General features: G+C 47.7%; 1 protein-coding gene across 1 annotated transcript in view; it reads left to right on the top strand.

The window, feature by feature from the left end:
- NINL (ninein like) overlaps nucleotides 1-18,820 on the top strand; it is a 66,810-nt gene that overhangs the window by 34,964 nt on the left and 13,026 nt on the right. The window contains 4 exon segments of the mRNA XM_014463636.2: nucleotides 897-1,006; nucleotides 1,985-2,331; nucleotides 15,179-15,283; nucleotides 16,449-16,518. Coding sequence (XP_014319122.1) covers nucleotides 897-1,006; nucleotides 1,985-2,331; nucleotides 15,179-15,283; nucleotides 16,449-16,518 — 632 coding nt within the window.

Genomic DNA, 18,820 nt, shown 5'->3' with positions numbered 1-18,820 from the left:
GGAGAGCTGGCAGAACTTGTGGGCCTACAGGTGGCCCATTAAAATGAGCTGCCCAGATGTCTGCATTGTCAGTGAGGAGGATCTTCTGGAAGAAAATGTTGCTTCCTGCCCTAGCTGGGTTTGCTCAGTGGATAGAGCATTGGCCTGCGGACTGAAGGGTCTCTGGTTCAATTCCGGTCAAGAGCACATGCTCAGGTTGCAGGCTTGATCCCCAGTAGGGGGTGTGCAGGAGGCAGCCGATCAATGATTCTCTCTCATCATTGTTGTTTCTATCTCTCCTTCTCCCTTCCTCTCTGAAATTAATAAATATATATTTAAAAAAAGAAAAGAAAATGTCGCTTCCTGTGATCTCGCAGAACCTTGACTCCACTCCATTCCTGACTTATTTGCTGAAACCCCACATGACCTGTATGTGGGGCATGTGTGGTGTACATGCCTCATCATAAAGCACTGACTGTCACGGAGGTTTGTCTGTGCTCCAGGTCACACTTTTTTTCTGTCTTCACAGGTTTTCTGTGTACCTGGGTCAGGGAACACAATTTAGGGTGCAATACCTGTACCATGCGCAGCATCTTTTAGGGAATGAAAGGGCCTGACAAATCTTGCAGGGAGTCTCCTAGTTATATCTTGGAGTAATCTGTGTTCTGGCAAAGACTCAAAATGTTGATTTCTCAGAGCTCCAACTCTGAGAATGGAGCAGAACAGACCGTTTGTGGAAACCCGCAAGGGCCTCCCCTCACCGCCAGCAGAAGGTGCCCGTGGAAGGCCGTGCACTGTCCTGGGTGGTGGAGGAAATCTGGGGTGAATTCTCGGTGCTGTCCAAATGTCGGATGAGAGGGTGTGGACCAGATCAGGGCACCCGAGCAGAACATAAACAGACATGGCCTTGTTTGCAGGCATCATCTCCTTCCTGGGCGATTCCACTCCCGTGAGTCTAGAGACGGAGATAATGATGGAGCAGGTGAAGGAACACTACCAAGACCTCAAGATCCAGCTGGAGACCAAGGTCGGGGGATGGGGAGGCCGCAGGGAGATTTGGGTACTTCCTGCTGTATGCCTGAAAGCTTCGCTCACTGTGCTACCTGCACACGTCTGCCCGGCCCTCCTGCTCCGGAGTAAGCCTGCTCCGGGAAGGAAAGTGTGGGGAAAGGGAAATAAAATTGACGTTCAACCTCAAGCCCTCTTTGGAGGGAGGTGGGACATAAGGAATAACTAATAGTGGGAGGGAATGGGGTTATGTGTGTCTGGAGTGTCACAAGGGCACTGCTGAGGCCCGACCTCCCTGCTTGCTCTGTCTTTGGGGAATCACAGCTCCTGGCTTTGTTCTACACTAAAATAACCCTGGGACTTACCCTTGGTGGGGTACTTCGTGGCCTCGTGGCCTGGCCAGCTCTGTCTTCTCAGATGACCAGGTCTCCTGCTCTGTTATTAGATTGTGGTGGGTTTTGCTAAGGGTCGGTGTCCATGACTTGTTATCGGGGGTCAGATGTCTGGGTCTGAGTAGCAGCGAGGCAGGGCCACCTCTATCTTGCAGTGATGCCTGTGGGTTCCCTGGAGGTATTAGCTAGTAGTTGCTGTAGTAACCTTGCCCATGGCTGGATAGTATTCCTTCCCATTGGAGCCGCCAAGGAGTTCAGAACTGCCCTGCCCACCTCATGAAGGCTCCCTGTTCTCTGTGTTGTCACACCCTCCGCCCTCCTCGTGCTTCCCGGCCAGGCACCTGCCCAGCTGCCTCCAGCCTCCTTTCCCCACCTGCTGGATCTACTTCGTGGGGCTGGTGGAAGGTTACCGGGAAAATAAAGCCTGTAGCTACCTGGGCCCGTGGGGAGCTGTAGGCATTGCTGGCGTGGCGGTCCCCTGCACCTCAGCAGGTCTAGGCTGTCTGCTCTTGGTGCCACTTGGCAGCCTTATACTTCTGTGTTGTATTGTCAGTGAGTCATTTTGGGGACCTCCTGGTCGACATTGCTTATATTTCTCGTCTCAGGTAAACTGCTATGAAAGAGAAATTGAGATGATGAAAAAGGACTTTGCAAATAAGAGGAAAGAAATGGAGCAGGCTTTCCAGCATGAGGTCAGTGTGCTGGAGGACCAGAAAGCCAACCTGGAGAAGCTCCACGTGAAATCTCAGGAGGTCATCCAAGTCCTGCAGGACCAGCTGCAGAGTGCAAGCCAGGGCCCTGAGCTGGAGAGGACGTTCGAGCTGAAGAGGGCGGAGATGGAGCAGTGCTACGCGCAGGCGCTGTCTGGCCTGGCGCAGCAGCTGGCCCGGGAGAAGGAGCAGCTGGAGGCCGAGCTGCGCCGGAGGCATCAGCAGGAGCTGCAGCAGTTCAGGTCCAGCTCCCTGTCCCTCGCAGGATTTCATGTCGGGTTTCTTGCCAAGAACCAAAATGTAAAGTTGGGTTGTGCACACTGTGCAGAAGGGCAGGACCTGTCAACCAGGTGGTTCTTCTCAGGGCAGATGGGTGAGCACTGGCAGGTCAGGTCATCGTATAAGGATTTTTACTTCAGATTTGACGTGTAATAACCAGAGCTTAGGCCATGAAACAGTCTGCCTTGTAGAATTTTATCTCAGTGTTTTTCACCTTCTGCCTCAGACTTGTCTGATATAGCAAAGGCAATATGTTCTTCGTCATTTAATATCTTGTTCTAATTTCCTAGGACCTGATGTTGTAGCACATGGGGAGATGGATAAGAGATCTAAAAGCCCTAAAACAATGGGAAGAACCATTGATTTGGGTTAATGAGATTCTTGAAAAGGCTAAAATATATGAGCACAGGAGAGAAAAGGCTTATTTGGAAAACTGGAATGTGGTCTTTGTGTTACAGTGTAACTAGTAGTAACTAGTTATTGCAGGCTCAGTGCTGGTCAGCCATCCCTCCCTGTCCCGCGTGGAGTCTTGGATCCTCCCAGCTCAGGAGAGGAGGGCCACACCCCATACATGTTGGCGTAGAGCTGAGCGGACGACTCACGGAGAAGGTGCCCACCACACACCTGCCCTCGTGGGGGGCTCTGTGTGGACCTGTTTGGATGCCGATGTTGATGCCAAGTGGACATGCCCCTGTCAGCACACTGACTGCAGGGGTCAGGGCCCTTCCTGTGGGTTCATGCCTCCCACCGGGTGAGGGGGGAGTGCTGGTCAGGGTGCGTCTGTGCTCCCTTCCTCCCTCCACTCCAGACGACACCCTTGGGCCTGCAGGGACTGGCTGACACTTCTGGAGGGGTAAGTCTTTTTCAAAAAAAAGTTTTATTGATTTTTTAGAGAGAGAGGAAGGGAGATGGAGAAAATATCAATGATGAGAGAGAATCGCCGATCAGCTGCCTCCTGCATGCCCCCTATTGGGGATTGAGCCAGCAACCTGAGCATGTGCCCTGACCAGGAATCGAACTGGTGAACTCTTGGTGCATGAGCCATACCGGCTGGGTTGATAAGTCATTTTTAAGTCACACGCTTCCCCTGAGCTTTGTTATTTTCTCTGAAACCCAAGAGCTGTTTGATGCGGGACCAAAGCTCCCTCCAGACCCCCACCAGGCAGCAGAGGATCAGGGCAGGGCGGTGCCCTCCTGCCCATCCCTCCCATCTCGAGCCCAAGATGCCTTTGTTGGGAGGAGCTCCTACTGCTCACCGTCCGTCTGGCTCAGGCCTTCATTTGCAGAAGCAGAGAGCACACCTGCCCCAGGCTTGGTGCCCTCATGTGGCCCTCACCTCGGCTTTGACTCAATTCTCCCAGCTGCCAAGGCCTCAGGCTCAGCCCCTTACAGAGTTTTCAAGGGCAGTTTTGACTGTGGGTGAGTTTCATTCAGCTGACTAAGACCAGGCTGGGCTGTCCTCAACTTCCTGCGACGAGGGACATCCCTGTGTCTGCTGGGTGCGAAGGCCGCCCCAGCCTCACATGCTGCTGAGCATGGATGTGTGGCCTGGGCAACTAAGGGACTGAATTTTAATTGTTCATTTTTAATCAACTTGCATTCATCAGTCACCTGGTGAATGGCATCTGTGTTAGCTTCTGCATGTGGAACCCAACCGTAGTGAGAGATAGTCCTGCAGCCTCTCTAAGAGAGTCCTAGGGCCTGGGAAGTGAGAGGGGATAAAGCCAGCCAAGCAGAGAGGAGGCCTGCGGCTAGAAGAAGAAAAGCCTGTAGCCTTACTTACCAGACAGGAAGTTCTGGGGCTTAGAGCTGCAGCTGCAGGGCCTGTGACTCCTGTTTCTATAGAAAAGAGGCCAAAGTTGAGCTGAACCCAAAGCTCACAAGGATGGAAGCCCAGCTGGCCTCCCACTGTAAGAACTTATTCACACAACATGAGCAGAAGGAAGAGATGCCGCAGAAACATCTGCTGCACGTGAGAGAGATGACAGCAGCTTGACCTGGAGAAGGAGCAAAGGGAAGAAAGGGGAAGGGAGATCCTCACACGTACACAGCAGCCACTCAGCTGCAGGCGTGGATGAGTGAAGAGCAGGCACAGCTCTGCAAGTCTTTTGCCCTGAGGTTGGAGCTCACCTTTAGGAAGCAGGTGGAAAGCCTTGCCTGGAAGCAGAGAGGCTGTGGGCCTTCTTGAAGGCTGGGCCAGCAGTGTGAGTTGGTGAGCAGGAGGGTACAGGTGATCCCATGATCCTCAGTGCAGGCAGGAGGGAGCAGCCTGGCCATGGTGGCCCCAGGCAGAGCCCAGCCCCTGCCCTGGCACCCAGAATGCCCTCAAAGAGTGTCAGCCTCAGAGAGCGCAGTTGGAGTGTGCTGGACCCCGAGAAGGTGGCTTCTGCTACCACAGGCGAGGGGTCCCGGAGGACCTAATGCCTTCTGATGGCCCAGCCGGCCTGAGCCAACTTGAAACCCAGGGAACAGAGGGTGGACTGAGTCCCAGAGGGTGGGCTGGGGGGACACTAAGAGGCAGTGGGCTGTTGTCAGGGAGCAAGCTGGGAACCTGAGCAGGGAGCCAACCCCTGCTGGGACCGTGGGGCAGGCCTAGTGCAGGGAGACCACCTGGAATGGGGCTGCAGCACAGTGGGGAAAGGCCAGGAGGGGCACCTCGAGCCCCACCCAGGCTCACTGGCCCCCGGATGGCTGGGCAGGAAGAGCTCGATGCCCTGGGGGAGGCAGAGGCTGAAGTGGCCCTGAAAGAGAGAAGAATGACATAAAAACCAAACTTCCATACCTGGAAGATGTTATTTGGGCTCTTGAGAAAAAAGCAGATTCAAGAGAGAACAACAGGTGTGGTGTCTCCCATTTTCAGAATGTCAAGTTACACCCTCTAACCTCTCACTAACTGCACATGTGCCTTCCCCCCGACCAGCTCGCAGCTGCTGACAGGGTGCTTGTGCAGGGGTCCTAAGCCCGAACTTGACCTCAGGCACCCACAGGTCTCCAGGCTCCCAGGAGGGGGCAGAGGGGGCATCTCAGCTGGCTCTGGTGTCCCCTGCCCTTGTCCTTAGGAAGTTCTTGGTGGTGTCACAAGACAAGACACTGTGCCCAGAGCCCCTTTTCATCCTTGGTCACCTGCGCCCTCTTCCATGTGACTGAGCAGGATGCACGACTGCGCCCACCAGTGTGTGTACCAGGCATTGTCCTTGAACGGCAGGTTTCTGTGCTGTTGGGGCAGCAGCAGAGGAGGCCGTCCATTAAGGAAAGTGCCCCTCTGCTGCTGTGTGTGGGCTTGCAGCGACAGGGCTGGGCACAGTGCCCCAACAGGCCCTGAGACTGCTGCAGCCGGTGCCTCAGGGGCACCCCAAGGTGGGGAGGTGGCCTGGAGATGTCCGTCTGTCGGCAAGGTCCAGAGAGCCCAGGTGTGCAGCCAGGCCCTCCTCCAGGCTGCCCTGAGGGACTCAGGCCGGCACATGCTCTTTCTCAGAAGCCTGGAGTCCTAGGTCTTTCCCGAAGCTGCAGGGCACGGCTCCAGGTGCTCTTCCAGCTCCTCAGGAGACAGGGCTGCCCTAGGAGGTGTGGGCACTTGCATGCCACAGCGTGCCCACGTGGTCACTGCTCTGCATGCAGAGCCATTGGGTCCCACCTGGGAGGTGCCTGCTTCACGTGGAGATGGAAGCTGCCTGGGGTCTTCTGTCATTTGTCCAAGCGGGTGATCCTGGTTCACAGCAGATGCAGGCTGTCTGAGCGTGATCACAGGCGTGTGGGGAGACCTGCATTCCAGCTCAGGCGCCAGCTCCTCTAGCTGGGACCATGGACAAGTTGCTTTATTGAAAAAAATAAAAGGTAATGTAGGATTTATGATAAACCTAAAAGAATAAATGTCAGTACACACCCAGCTTAACAAAGAAAACATTAGCGTGCTAGAGGTCCCTGGGCACTCCCTCCCCTGGGAGGTGCCTGTCCTGAAGGGGCTGTTCACTGCCCTCTAGGCCAGTGATGGCGAACCTATGACACACGTGTCAGAGGTGACACGCGAACTCATTTTTTTGGTTGATTTTTCTTTGTTAAATGGCATTTAAATATATAAAATAAATATCAAAAATATAAGTCTTTGTTTTACTATGGTTGCAAATATCAAAAAATTTCTATATGTGACACGGCACCAAAGTTAAGTTAGGGTTTTTCAAAATGCTGACACGCCGAGCTCAAAAGGTTCGTCATCACTGCCCTAGGCATTGCTTCATGCTCCTGCCTCTTAGGTGGGTGTTCCTGAACAATGCGGGACCTTGTTTGTGGGGGCCTGACTTCTAAGTTTCCTTATCCATAGAGAGATGGTGTCGTACCTCAAAAAGGGCATGGAGCCCTGGCTGGTGTTGCTCAGGGGTTAGAGTGTTGGCTTGCGCACCCAAGGATGGTGGGTTTGATTCCCAGTCAAGGACATGTACCGGGGTTGTGAGTTCGCTCCCCATCCCTGGTCGGGGTGCGTGAGGGAGGCACTAATTGATGTGTTTCTCTCACACAACAATGTTTCTCTCTCTCCCCCCTCCTTCCCTCCCTTTCACTCTCTCTCTGAAAAGCAATGGAAAAAAATCCTTGAGTGAAATTAACAAAAAAAAGCAGGGGCAAGGAGCATGAGATGAATGTGTGAACATGAGCTTACCATTGCGGCTGTTCCATAGCAAGTCCCCCAGAAACAGACCACTCATGGGCCCAGCGCGAGCACCTTGGGGACCTGCTCCATGTGTGAGTCCACAGCCACATACCAGGGACTCGGGCACAGAAGCAGCCCAGCGCCTGGAATCCCATTCCTTTCAAATGCTTCTCTGTGGACAGACACGCGTGCCCAGATTTGTGCTATTCGAATTCTCCACCCCAGCCCCCAGTGGTCCGCCACTCACTGACAAGTCCTGGCGGGCTGCCCTGTTCTCTTCCTGCTTCCCTGACATGCACATTCTGCGGCCTATCGGCCCCACAGCTGGTCACAGTTCATCTCAGCAGGGTCTTCACTTGTTTCACAGTGTTTCGGGGCACCTGCTCTCTGTCAGCACAGTTAGGGTTGCAGTTGGGAGCAAAACAGACGTTTGGAGCTTTCATCCCACTGCGAAGCGCCACGCTTCCCGCATGGCCCCGTGTTAAAGGGAAATGCGTCATCCTTCAAAGGTTGAGGAAACAAAGGCCATGCCACTCAAACCAGGTCCATTTTTCAGGGACACATGCATGTGTGGTGAAATCCTAAGAGAATATATAGAAAGAATCAACCCAAATTCAAGCTGTGGGTTTCCTGTGAGGCTGAGGTTCAGGTCTGGGAAGACCACATGGCACAGGCCCAGCCCCCATCAGGCCGAGGAGACCTACTGTGTGGCTGACGGGGAAGAGGCTTGTCTCAGGTTAGAGCAGCGGTTCTCAACCTTCCTAATGCCGCGACCCTTTAATACAGTTCCTCATGTTGTGGTGACCCCCAACCATAAAATTATTTTTGTTGCTACTTCATAACTGTAATTTTGCTACTGTTATGAATCGTAATGTAAATATCTGATATGCAGGATGTATTTTCATTGTTACAAATTGAACATAATTAAAGCATAGTGATTAATCACAAAAACAATTTGTAATTATATATGTGTTTTCTGATGGTCTTAGGCGACCCCTGTGAAAGGGTCATTCAGCCCCCAAAGGGTTCGAGACCCACAGGTTGGCGACCCACAGGTTGAGAACCGCTGGATTAGAGGGATCTGCAGCATGAGGAGACAGTCTGTTTGAGGGGAAGGTGGGCAGTTGCCTGCTCTAATGGGAATGGGAGGGCTTCCTAAGAGCAAGCTGCTGGGGGCTGGACTGGGCACAGCAGTGGATGAGAGGGCCGAGGAGGTGGCTGGGCCATAGTGATGGCCGCAGAGGTGTGGGACGTTGACCGGCAGAAGTTGGAGACTGAATTGATGGGTTATGGGTGGATGGGATATGGGCAGGGAGGTTGGAAATGGGTCACAGAGCAATTAAAGAACTCCCAGGAAATGCCACTAGGAAGGGAGAAGAAAGGGGGGTGGGACTCCATTACTTTTGGGGAGCCTTTGGTACTGTCCCCTATAGAGGGTGGTTGGGTGAAGAGACGGGGGCGGATCCCATAACCGAGGGGCTGGTGTCTTTTGGAGAAGGTTGCTGTAGGAGGAAGGGACACCTGTGTCAGGAGCCACTGAGAGCCCGAAGGAGCGGGCAGCCCTGAAGACCCCCAGCATCCTTTATCCCGAGGCTGGGCCGCCAGCCTCGGCTCCTGCTCTGTGGGGGCAGGTCTGTCCCCAGCCAGTGGGCCCTTGGCCACAACTCCAGTGGGTGGTCTTATAGCCACTTCTAAATAAACCATCTCCCAAGCACAGCAGCTACAGGACCCCAGCTGGGCGAAGGTCAGACTTGCAGGATCTTAAAGAAATTAGGGAGGATTTTGGCCTTTATCGTAGAGAAAGCAAAGTCTAGCGAGTGACATGACCAGATTTGGGTCGTGAAAGAATCTCTGCCAGTAGTTTAGAGAACAGCAGGGATGGTCGTTACCCCTCTCCCCCTCTCTCTTTCTCTCTGTCTCTCTTTTGCACTACACATCCATATGCACACCCTTTTTATTTTTTATGAATTTGAGATAATTGCAGACACTTTATTGCTAAATACTTCAGCATGTTATTTTTTAAGAACAAGGACATTCTCCTATACAGTGGGGCCTTGACTTACGAGTGTCCCGACTAATGAGTTTTTCGAGATACAAGCCGTCTCGGCCGATTTTTTGCTTTGAGTTGTGAATTAAAATTCGGGTTACGAGCCAGCTTCAGATACCCTACCGCTAGTTGGTGCAGCGAACGTCACAGTGAACGCCACAACATCAGCCCAGCATCACGTGTCTCACTCGTTCACTTTAAGATTTGACATACGAGTAATTTGAGTTACGAGCTCCGTCACAGAACGAATTAAACTCGTAAGTCAAGGCCCCACTGTATATCCACAATATCATGATCAGATATGGGAAATTTAACATAAATTCAATGCAGTTTTTAATTTACACTCCATGTTCAGTTACCCCTAATTGTTTCAATATGTTCTTAAAAAAAACTTTTTAAAAAATATATTTTTATTGATTTCAGAGAGGAAGGGAGAGAGAGATAGAAACATCAATGATGAGAATCATTGATCGGCTGCCTCCTGCACGCCCCCTACTGGGGATTGAGCCACAACCTGGACATGTACCCTTGACCAGAATGGAACTCAGGACCCTTCAGTCCACTCTATCCCACTGAGCCAAATCGGCTAGGGCTCAATATGTTCTTTATTGTTCATACACTCCAGACCCAATCAAGGATTCTGCTATGCCTTTAGTTATATCTCTTTAATTTCCTTTCATCTAAGAGAGTGTATCAGTTTTTAAGTTAATTTTTGTCAGTAAAAATTGATCATTTTAAGTGTATAAATCAGTGGCGTTAAACATTCACAGTGTTGCACAATTGCTACCACTATGCAGTTCCAAAACTTCCATCACCCCAAATAAAAACTCTTTCCTATTAAACAGTAATTTTTGCTAGTGTTGTATTGAGGGTTTTAGCAACAATATTGATAAGAAATGTTGGTCTGTAGTTTACCTCGAGTGTCTTTGTCTGGCTTTGGTATTAGAATAATGCTGGCCTCATAGAATGAGCCAGGAAGTAGTTCCTCCTCTTCAGTATTTGGGAAGAGTTTGAGAAGGATTGCTATTAATCCTTTCAATGTTTGGTGAAATCCACCAGAGAATCCATCTGCTTCCTGGGCTTTTCCTTGTTCCGAGGTGTTTGATGATGATTAAACCTCCTTAATAGTTATAGGTCTTTCAGATTTTCTGTTTTTTTTCATGAGTCAGTCTTGGTAGATCATGTATTTTCTAGGCATTTGAACAATAACATTTTAAAAGACTCAACACCAGGTGTGTTGCAGACTGGCCCTCAGTTTGGGTGCCTGTTTTCCTCATGGCTCGATTCAGATGAAATATATTAGGCGAGATTACTGTTTGCTGATATTGCATCCTCGTCAGCTGGTCATGTGGAGGCTCCTGTTTCTTCCTGTATCTCATGCCTTCCTTAGAGGACCATGTCCTTTCTTTCTGATGTGGAGCCTGTGGAAAAGTTCTTTTAGTGAGACTCTCCTGGGAATAAATTCCTTCAGTTTTTGTTTGTCTGAATGTGTCTCAAATATGTGTCTATTTTTGAAAGAGAGTATTCCTAGGGATACAAATCTAGGTTAACAGTTCAAGAGCTGTCTGCTGTACATGTTCAGTATCTTCGAGATTCCTTTGTTGGCATTGAATAGTTTGTGCTGTGTCTAATTGTTGTCCCTTTGTGTGTGTATTAGCTTCCGATTGCTGCTGTAACACATCACCACAAAGCTAGTGGCTTAAAACAACACAATCTATGATTTCACAGTTTCAGAATCTCTTTTCTTGCCCTTTTTCAGCTACTGCTTTCATTCTCTCCTTCTGTGATTTCTGACCCCTCCCATCTTTAAAGCCAGCAATGACTGGTCAGGTCCTCCTTATATCACTCTGATACTGACTCTTATTAATCCTCACCCGAGGATATTTTTTCCACTGCTTTTTCAGAGTGGAAAGGAGGGGGAGGGGGTAAGAGAGAAACATGGATGTGAGAAAGACACATAGATTGGTTGCCTCCTGCACACACCCCAACTGGGACCGGGGATCGAACTTGCAACCCAGGCACATGTCCCTGACTGGGAGTGGAATCTCTGACCCTCTGGTATGTGGGGCGGTGCTCTAACCAGTGAGAACACCGGCCAGGGCCTGACACTGACGCTTATGCTTCCCTCTTCCACATTTAAGGACCCTGTGATTACATTGGGCCCACCTGGATCACTCAGGATACTCTCCCTAAGTCAGCTAATTAGCAACATTAGTTCCTCTTCTCCATGTAATACAACAGTCACAGGTTCTGGGGACTAGGACATGGGCATCTTTTAGAGTCCGTTATTCTGCCTACTATGGTAGGTTATCTGAGTTAAGTTCTCTGGCTGCTTTTTTTTAAATAATATTTTTAAAATTGATTTTAGAGAGGAAGGAAGAGGGAGACAAAGATAGAAACATCAGCCCTGGCTGGTTTGTCTCAATCGGCCTGCAGACTGAAGGGTCCCGGGTTCGATTCCAGTCAAGGGCACATGCCTGAGTTGCGGGCTCAATCCTTAGTGAGGGGCATGCAGGAGGCAACCTATCAATGATTCTCTCTTATCATTGATGCTTCTATCTCTCTCTCCCTCTCCCTTCCTCTCTAAAATCAATAAAAATATATTTTTAAAAAAAGATAGAAACATCAGTGATGAGAGAATCATTGATCGGATGCCTCCTACACTCCCCCACGCTGGGGATGGAACCTGCATATGCCCTGACTGGGAATCGAGCCATGACCTCCTGGTTCATAGGTTGATGCCCAATCATTGAGCCACACCAGCCAGGATGGCTGCTTTTAAAATCTCTATATTTTGCAGTTTTTCTTTTATGTATTTAGTTGTATATTTTAAAAAATATTTTTAATTGATTTTTTTACAGAGAGGAAGGGAGAGGAATAGAGAGTTAGAAACATCAATGAAAGAGAAATATTGATCAGTTGCCTCCTGCACGCCCCCTACTGGGGATTGAGCCTGCAACCAAGGTACATGCCCTTGACAGGAATCTAACCTGGGACCTTTCAGTCCATGGCTCGATGCTCTATCCACTGAGCCAAACCGGTCAGGGCTAGTTGTATATTTTTAACTTTTTATTATATACACAAGAAAAAATACACAATTAGAAGAATTGTCAACAAATTGAACACTTCTATGTTAGCAACCAGAACAAAAAACAGAGACTTTGCCAATTTTTGTACTTTATGTAAAGGACTCACACAGTGTGTACTCTTTTGTATCTGTCTTTCTTGGCTCAACATATGTTTGTGAGATTCATCCAGGTTTTTGCTTATACCTATAGTTTGTGCATTTGTGTTGCTATGGCAGTCTGTTGTGTGAATTCACTTGTTGATGAGTATTTGAGTAGTTTCTAGTGTTTAGCTATCACGAGTAATAATGCTGAAAAAGTTCTTGTAAATGTCTTTTTGAGCATGTAGGTTGGGATGTACCTAAGAATGGAATTCTTGGGCCGTAGGGAATAGATACGGCTTCCTTTTAACTTATCTTACTTAAAATATTATGCCTATTAAATGTATAGATTTGTGTCTTAAAAAAACTCTCAGCCCGGCCCAGTGGTTGAGTGTCAACCTATGAACCAGGAGGTCACGATTCAATTCCCGTTTAGAGCATATGCCCGGGTGTAGGCTCAATCCCCGGTGGGTGGCGTGCAGGAGGCAGCCGATTAATGATCTCTCTCATCATTGGTATTTCTATCTCTCCCTCTCCATTCCTCTCTCTGAAATCAATTAAAAGAAAAAACATATTTAAAAAACTCTCAGCTATTAAACTATTGCCTCTCCTCTCACCCTCTTGAATTAAATAAATGATGTTAGAACTTTTCTCTTTTCTTCCATTTCTTAAACTCTTTTTCATATCTTCCATCCTGTTTTCTCTGTCACATTCTGGGTACTTTTTTCATATCTCTGTGTTTAAAGTTAGCAATTCTTTCTTCAATTGTGTCTAGTCTGCCATTTAACCCATTCAGTGTTTAACATTGACTTTTTTCATTTCCAAAAATTTTGTGGTTTTCTTTTATTTCCATAAACTCTGTCTGGTCCTGTCTGGACTCTCTTGATAATTTATTCATGTTCATTTTAAAATTTCAATCTTTTACTTATATAAACATTCCATAATACTTATCTTTAGTTTGTGTCTGATGATTCCAATATCCAAGATTTCTATGGGGTCTAATTCTGTTGTTTTTGCTTCTGCTGACTCTCATAGGTGGCTTTTTTCCATGTATATAGTGGTGATTTTTGATTGTGAGCTCATGTTTATGTGATGTTAATCTCTGGAAATCCTGGGAGCTGTAGTAGAGGATGCTTTCTGCAGGAAGAAGGCATACTGCTTTTGCCCACAATTGGGGGCCTACTAATCTGGGACCACGTTAACCTCCTTCTAGGGTACTGGCTTAATGCACTTGTCCACTGTGCAGTTTCTCCATGCTGCTGACATAGGCACTGGCCTCGGGTAACCCCATCTTTGTGTTACTTAATGCTCACAGCTTTGGTTTCAGCTTCCAGGTTTTTGTTTTATTTGGGGGCCCTTGGTGGTTTCCATTACCTTCAGTGAGAACAGTCACACATTGTGTGACCAGCTTCACACAGATTCTACTTGTTTGGTGAGTGTGTGGGGGATGGGATGGGGCAACCATCAGCTTATCTGACATCTAGGAAGCTGGAAGTAGATGCCCTGCTTCCCTCCCCTTATCTCCCCCTCTCCCCCCCCCCACTACACACACATATACCTGCCTTGAATCAATTTGTTTTCCATACTGGAGCCAGAGTGACAGTTTCAAAACACAGATCTCATTTTTTTTTACTCTCCTGCTTGAAAACCTTTGCTGCTTTTAAAATTCCAGTGATTTCTATTTTTTTATATTTCTCTTTAGTTCCTTGTGAGATAAAATGAAGCCATGAAATAGGTACTTGATATTATAACCATAATACATAAACTGTCACATTAATGAGATCATGTGGCTTTGAGTATTTTTAGATTGAAAACATTACAAGCTAATGCCAGATAGAGACCTATTGGGGGTAGTAAATGTCAGCCAGACCAACATGTATTAAGAATAAAGTCTCTGGCCCGGCTGGTGTGGCTCAGTGGATTGAGCATTGTCCCATGCACCAAGAGGTCGCTGGTTCGATTCCTGGTCAGGGCGCATGCCCAGGTTGTGGGCTCCATCCCCACTAGGGGATCAGTGTTTCTCTCATCAGTGTTTTTCTCTTCTTCTCTCTCCATCTCCCTTCCTCTCTCTCTAAAATCAATAAAAACATATTTTTAAAAAGACACATGTTCAGGTGAGGATTTTTTTAAAAATGTAGCTTTTAAAACAGGAATAAATTCTCTGGTCAGCAAGTATGGGTTTTGGCTGCCTCATTTGTGGTATTTATTGGTAAGTTGCTCATCTGTCATACAGTGATGGTATTATATACGCAGAGTCTCTAGCATCATCAGAGAGCAAAGGTGGCTTTAGACACAGTTGGTTTATGTAGTAGCTGTTTATACTTGCTTTTTTCTCCCTGGAAGAGTTCATCTGATATCAGGTTTCTCTCCATAAATCGATGTGGGCATCTTCCTAGGTTTCTCCTCCCAGTGCTGTGGCCTCAGAGAACAGGATAGGGGGAGGTACTCTACCTAAGGAGGAAAACGTGCCCGTGTGTTTCGATCTTCTTACTCCTTGTGTTTCTTAGCTCCATGCTGGAGTTCACTGGTGGAAGGACGGATATCCTCTGCAATAACCGAGGACTCACACCCAACATTGTGCATTGGTACCAACCACAGACACTCACATTTCAGTTAGAGTTTATAAGATGCAGGAACAGGTCAGCTGTAAACACAGAGTAAATGGAACCAAGGTACTGAATATATTAGTGAGTTGTTGATTGTGTGACCATTTTGGAAGCTAAGAAAGCTTTGCTTTCTGTAGCTTCTCTCTGGGGAGATGCAGACTGTAGCATGTTGTAACTGGATAGAGAGAAAGGAAAAGGAAAAGTATGTCCTGTGCCACCATCTGGAGAAGGGGAAATGTAGACGGCAGGACTACCATGACTTCCGACTTCAAGACCCGACTGATGTGGGCTGCATAGGGCACCTAGTGCCTGAGTTTCCAGTCTTTTCTCTTTTCTGTTTTTCATGCAGAATTAAGTTGGATAGGCTTTCTGAAGAAAACACAGTGTTGAAAAATGAGCTGGGGAGAATGCAGCAAGAGCTTGAATCTACAGAAAGGACAAATGATGCACAAAGGTAAGGGCCCTGTCTCATTGGTTCGCTCAGAACTTACAGCCCATGACACATGTTACTCTTTGTAGAATGAGCTTAGACGGTATTGCTGTAGAAAGTGGGAGATGTTCACAGAGCGATCCCGCATTCCAGACAACCCTAAGTGGGCGAGCCGTGCTGACCTCTGACCAGCCTGGACATGCATGAGAGGGCTCAGGCCTCCTTCCAAATGCTGGCAACCGCCTTCCTTCCTGAGAGTCTGGTCTCAGAAGTTTGGGTAGAAAGTGCGAGCTTGCAGCACAGTCATCACCAGCACAGGCCCGCTTACCTCTGAAGTCAATGTTCCCATGCTTCTCCCCCCTGCAGAAATAGTCCCCATTATGCTAAGTGCGGGGGAGCAGCAAGTACTTTTGTAGGGGTAAGTGGTGCCCCAGAGGCCTTTCTGGGCAAGGAAATCTGTTCACTCATGTCCTGATAATGGTTTCAGCTATGCTTTTCTCCAAGATTCATTTCTGTCTATTGATTTTAGTGAGTCTGTTGGGGGTGAGGCGGACACAGAAAAGCTGCTGGTGGATTTCTGCGTGCACTCCCGTAGCCCTATCTTATCCAAGGACAGTGGGTTGGCCTTTTTTTTTTTAGCTCTGAAATTGAAGAAGAGCTCAGCTCTAAAAGGCTGAGAATGTGGTACTGATTTGATTAAATTGCCATGATTAATTAAGATATGGGATCCAGAACAGGTAGGCAAACAAGTGATTGCTATCACATTATAGCAGTTCTGAAATCTAAGAGTTTTTTTCACTCTAGGAACCATTTTCCCCCTACATTTGCTGCCAGCCCCCGCTTTGACAACAGACCTTAGTGGATGTAGGGCCCTTTGGGTCTTCATGCTGTTGGTAGTGAACAGTCGCATGCTGTGCCCGAGAGAGATTCATGGGTGCAGTTGAGGGATGTTATAGAGGCTTTTGTTCTGTAACACTGGCAGCATCCGCTGGTCCTGAGGAGTGGGACCCGCTTGGATCAGCAGCGGGAATAGTGTACAGTAGGAACAGAGTGGTGGCTGTGGGTGCCAAGAGCAGGTGTGAGAGTGGTATGTGGCCACAGATCCAAGGTGCTGCGGTTACCAAGGGCAATGACGGGGGAAAAGAAGCCAGCTGGTCAGAGTGATATTGTTAATTTTGCTTTTCAACAGGAAAGAAATTGAGCTTTTAAAGAGAGACAAGGAGAAGGCCTGCTCCGAAATGGAAGAGCTCAACAAACAGGTCAAGTATCGACACTTGGCATGCTGCTAATGCTACCCTCCTTTGCTTCATTATTTTGAAATAATTTCAAACTTACTAAAAGGAAATAGAGAACATTTTTTCTGAAAGATCTGAGTGAGTTGCTGACCCATCGCCCCCCTCATCCCTCAAAAGTCAGGAAATGAATGTGGTACAGACCCCGCCTTAGTCTCCTCCTGTTCAGTTTTGCCAGCCGCCCCCTCATTCAGAATCCCGCTCGGCATTTAGTCCCCTTCTGTCAGTCTGCCCTTGGTTTTTAGGACCTTGGCACTTTTGATGATAACAAGCAGTTACTTTGTATGAAGTTCTTCAGCTTAGTTTCTCTGATGTTTCTTGTGATTAGATTTAGATAATGCATCGTTGGTAAGAATATAAAAAAATGAGCCCTAGCTGGTTTGGCCCAGCGGATAGAGCGTTGGCCTGTGGGTGAAGGGTCCCAGGTTCGATTCCGGTCGAGGGCATATGCCCGGGTTGCGAGCTCAATCCCCTGTGGGGGGCGTGCAGGAGGCAGCCGATCAATGATTCTCATCATTGATATTTCTATCTCTCTCTCCCTCTCCCTTCCTTTCTGGAATCAATAAAAATATATTTTAAAAAAAGAATATAAAAAAAGTGATACTGTGTTCTTCTCATTTCATCCTGCCACGGGGGACATGCTAATAATTCTTGGTTAGTGGTGCTGGCCAGGCTGCTCCACAGTAAAGTCACTTTTCCCTGTGTAATTAATGAGCACTTTATGTGTGGGCACTTTGATATTATGTAAATATTCTGTTCTTCATCAAACTCTCACCCACTTACCTTAGCATCGTTTGTTTCTTTTTTTTTTTTTAATATATTTTATTGATTTTTTACAGAGAGGAAGGGAGAGGGACAGAGAGTTAGAAACATCGATGAGAGAGAAACATTGATCAGCTGCCTCTTGCACATCCCCCACCGGGGATGTGCCCGCAACCCAGGTACATGCCCTTGACCGGAATCGAACCCGGGACCTCTCAGTCCGCAGGCTGACGCTCTATCCACTGAGCCAAACCGGTTTCGGCAGCATCGTTTGTTTCTTGGTGGAGTCAGTTATTACTCTGATGGTGGCCAATTGGTGACGAACTCCGCCATTCCTTTTGTTTTATTATTTGGTATTCCAGTGTAAGGAAGAAATGTCTCTTCTCCCCATTTATTTATTTATTTACACCATTATATTCCTATCATAGGGCCCTGTTTTATTCAATGGGTTATAATATGTTACCATCATTTACTGATGGCCCAGAGACAGCTGTCATCTCCTATGTCCTCACATGGTCTTCCCTGCTTCGTGTCTGTCCTAATCTCTTCTTATTAAGACACCATTATATTGGATTAGGGCCTACTCGAATGACTTCCTTTTACCTTAAACACCTCTTTTTTTTTTTAGAGGCTTTTTTTAAAACACCTCTTTAAAGACCCTATTTCTTTCTCTTTAAAAATACATATATATATATATTTTTTAAAATATATTTTATTGGTTTTTTACAGAGAGGAAGGGAGAGGGATAGAGAGTTAGAAACATCGATGAAAGAGAAACATCAATCAGCTGCCTCCTGCACACCTCCTACTGGGGATGTGCCCGCAACCAAGGTACATGCCCTTGGCCGGAATCGAACCTGGGACCTTTCAGTCCGCAGGCTGATGCTCTATCCACTGAGCCAAACCAGTTAGGGCTAAAAATACATATTTTTGATGTCAGAGAAAAAGGGAGAGGGAGAGAGAGATAGAAAGATCAATGATGAGAGAGAATCATTGGTCGGCTGCCTCTGCATGCCCCACACTGGGGATTGAGCCCACAACCCGGGAATGTGCCCTGACAGGGACTCAAACCGTGATCTGGTTCATAGGTCAATGCTCAACCCCTGAGCCATGCTGGTCGCACTAAAGACCCAATTTCTAAATATAGTACAGTTACATTCTGAGGTACTGAGAATTGTGGCTTCAACATATGAATTTTGGGAGGACACAAAACAGCCTATTACAAATATCACAACCAATCTATTGACATTGATACAATCCATGGGTCGCATTCTGATTTCACCAGTTTTACTTCTATACTCGTGTGTGTGTGTGTGTGTGTGTGTGTGTGTGTGTGTGTGTATAAAATTCTACACAATTTTATCCCCTGTATAGGTCCAAATATCCACCACCAGTCAAGATACCAAATAGTTCCAATTCCACAAGGACACTTCATGTTTATATAACCATACCCACCTTCTCCTTGCCTACCTACCTCAGCCCCTAACCCACTCTGAAGGCGGGACTT

Source organism: Myotis lucifugus, unplaced genomic scaffold (assembly GCF_000147115.1).
Source record: "Myotis lucifugus unplaced genomic scaffold, Myoluc2.0 scaffold_214, whole genome shotgun sequence".
In the NCBI taxonomy this organism is placed as follows: domain Eukaryota; kingdom Metazoa; phylum Chordata; class Mammalia; order Chiroptera; family Vespertilionidae; genus Myotis; species Myotis lucifugus.
Note: the sequence above shows the minus strand (reverse complement) of the source record. Positions and strands in the feature narration are given on the sequence as shown.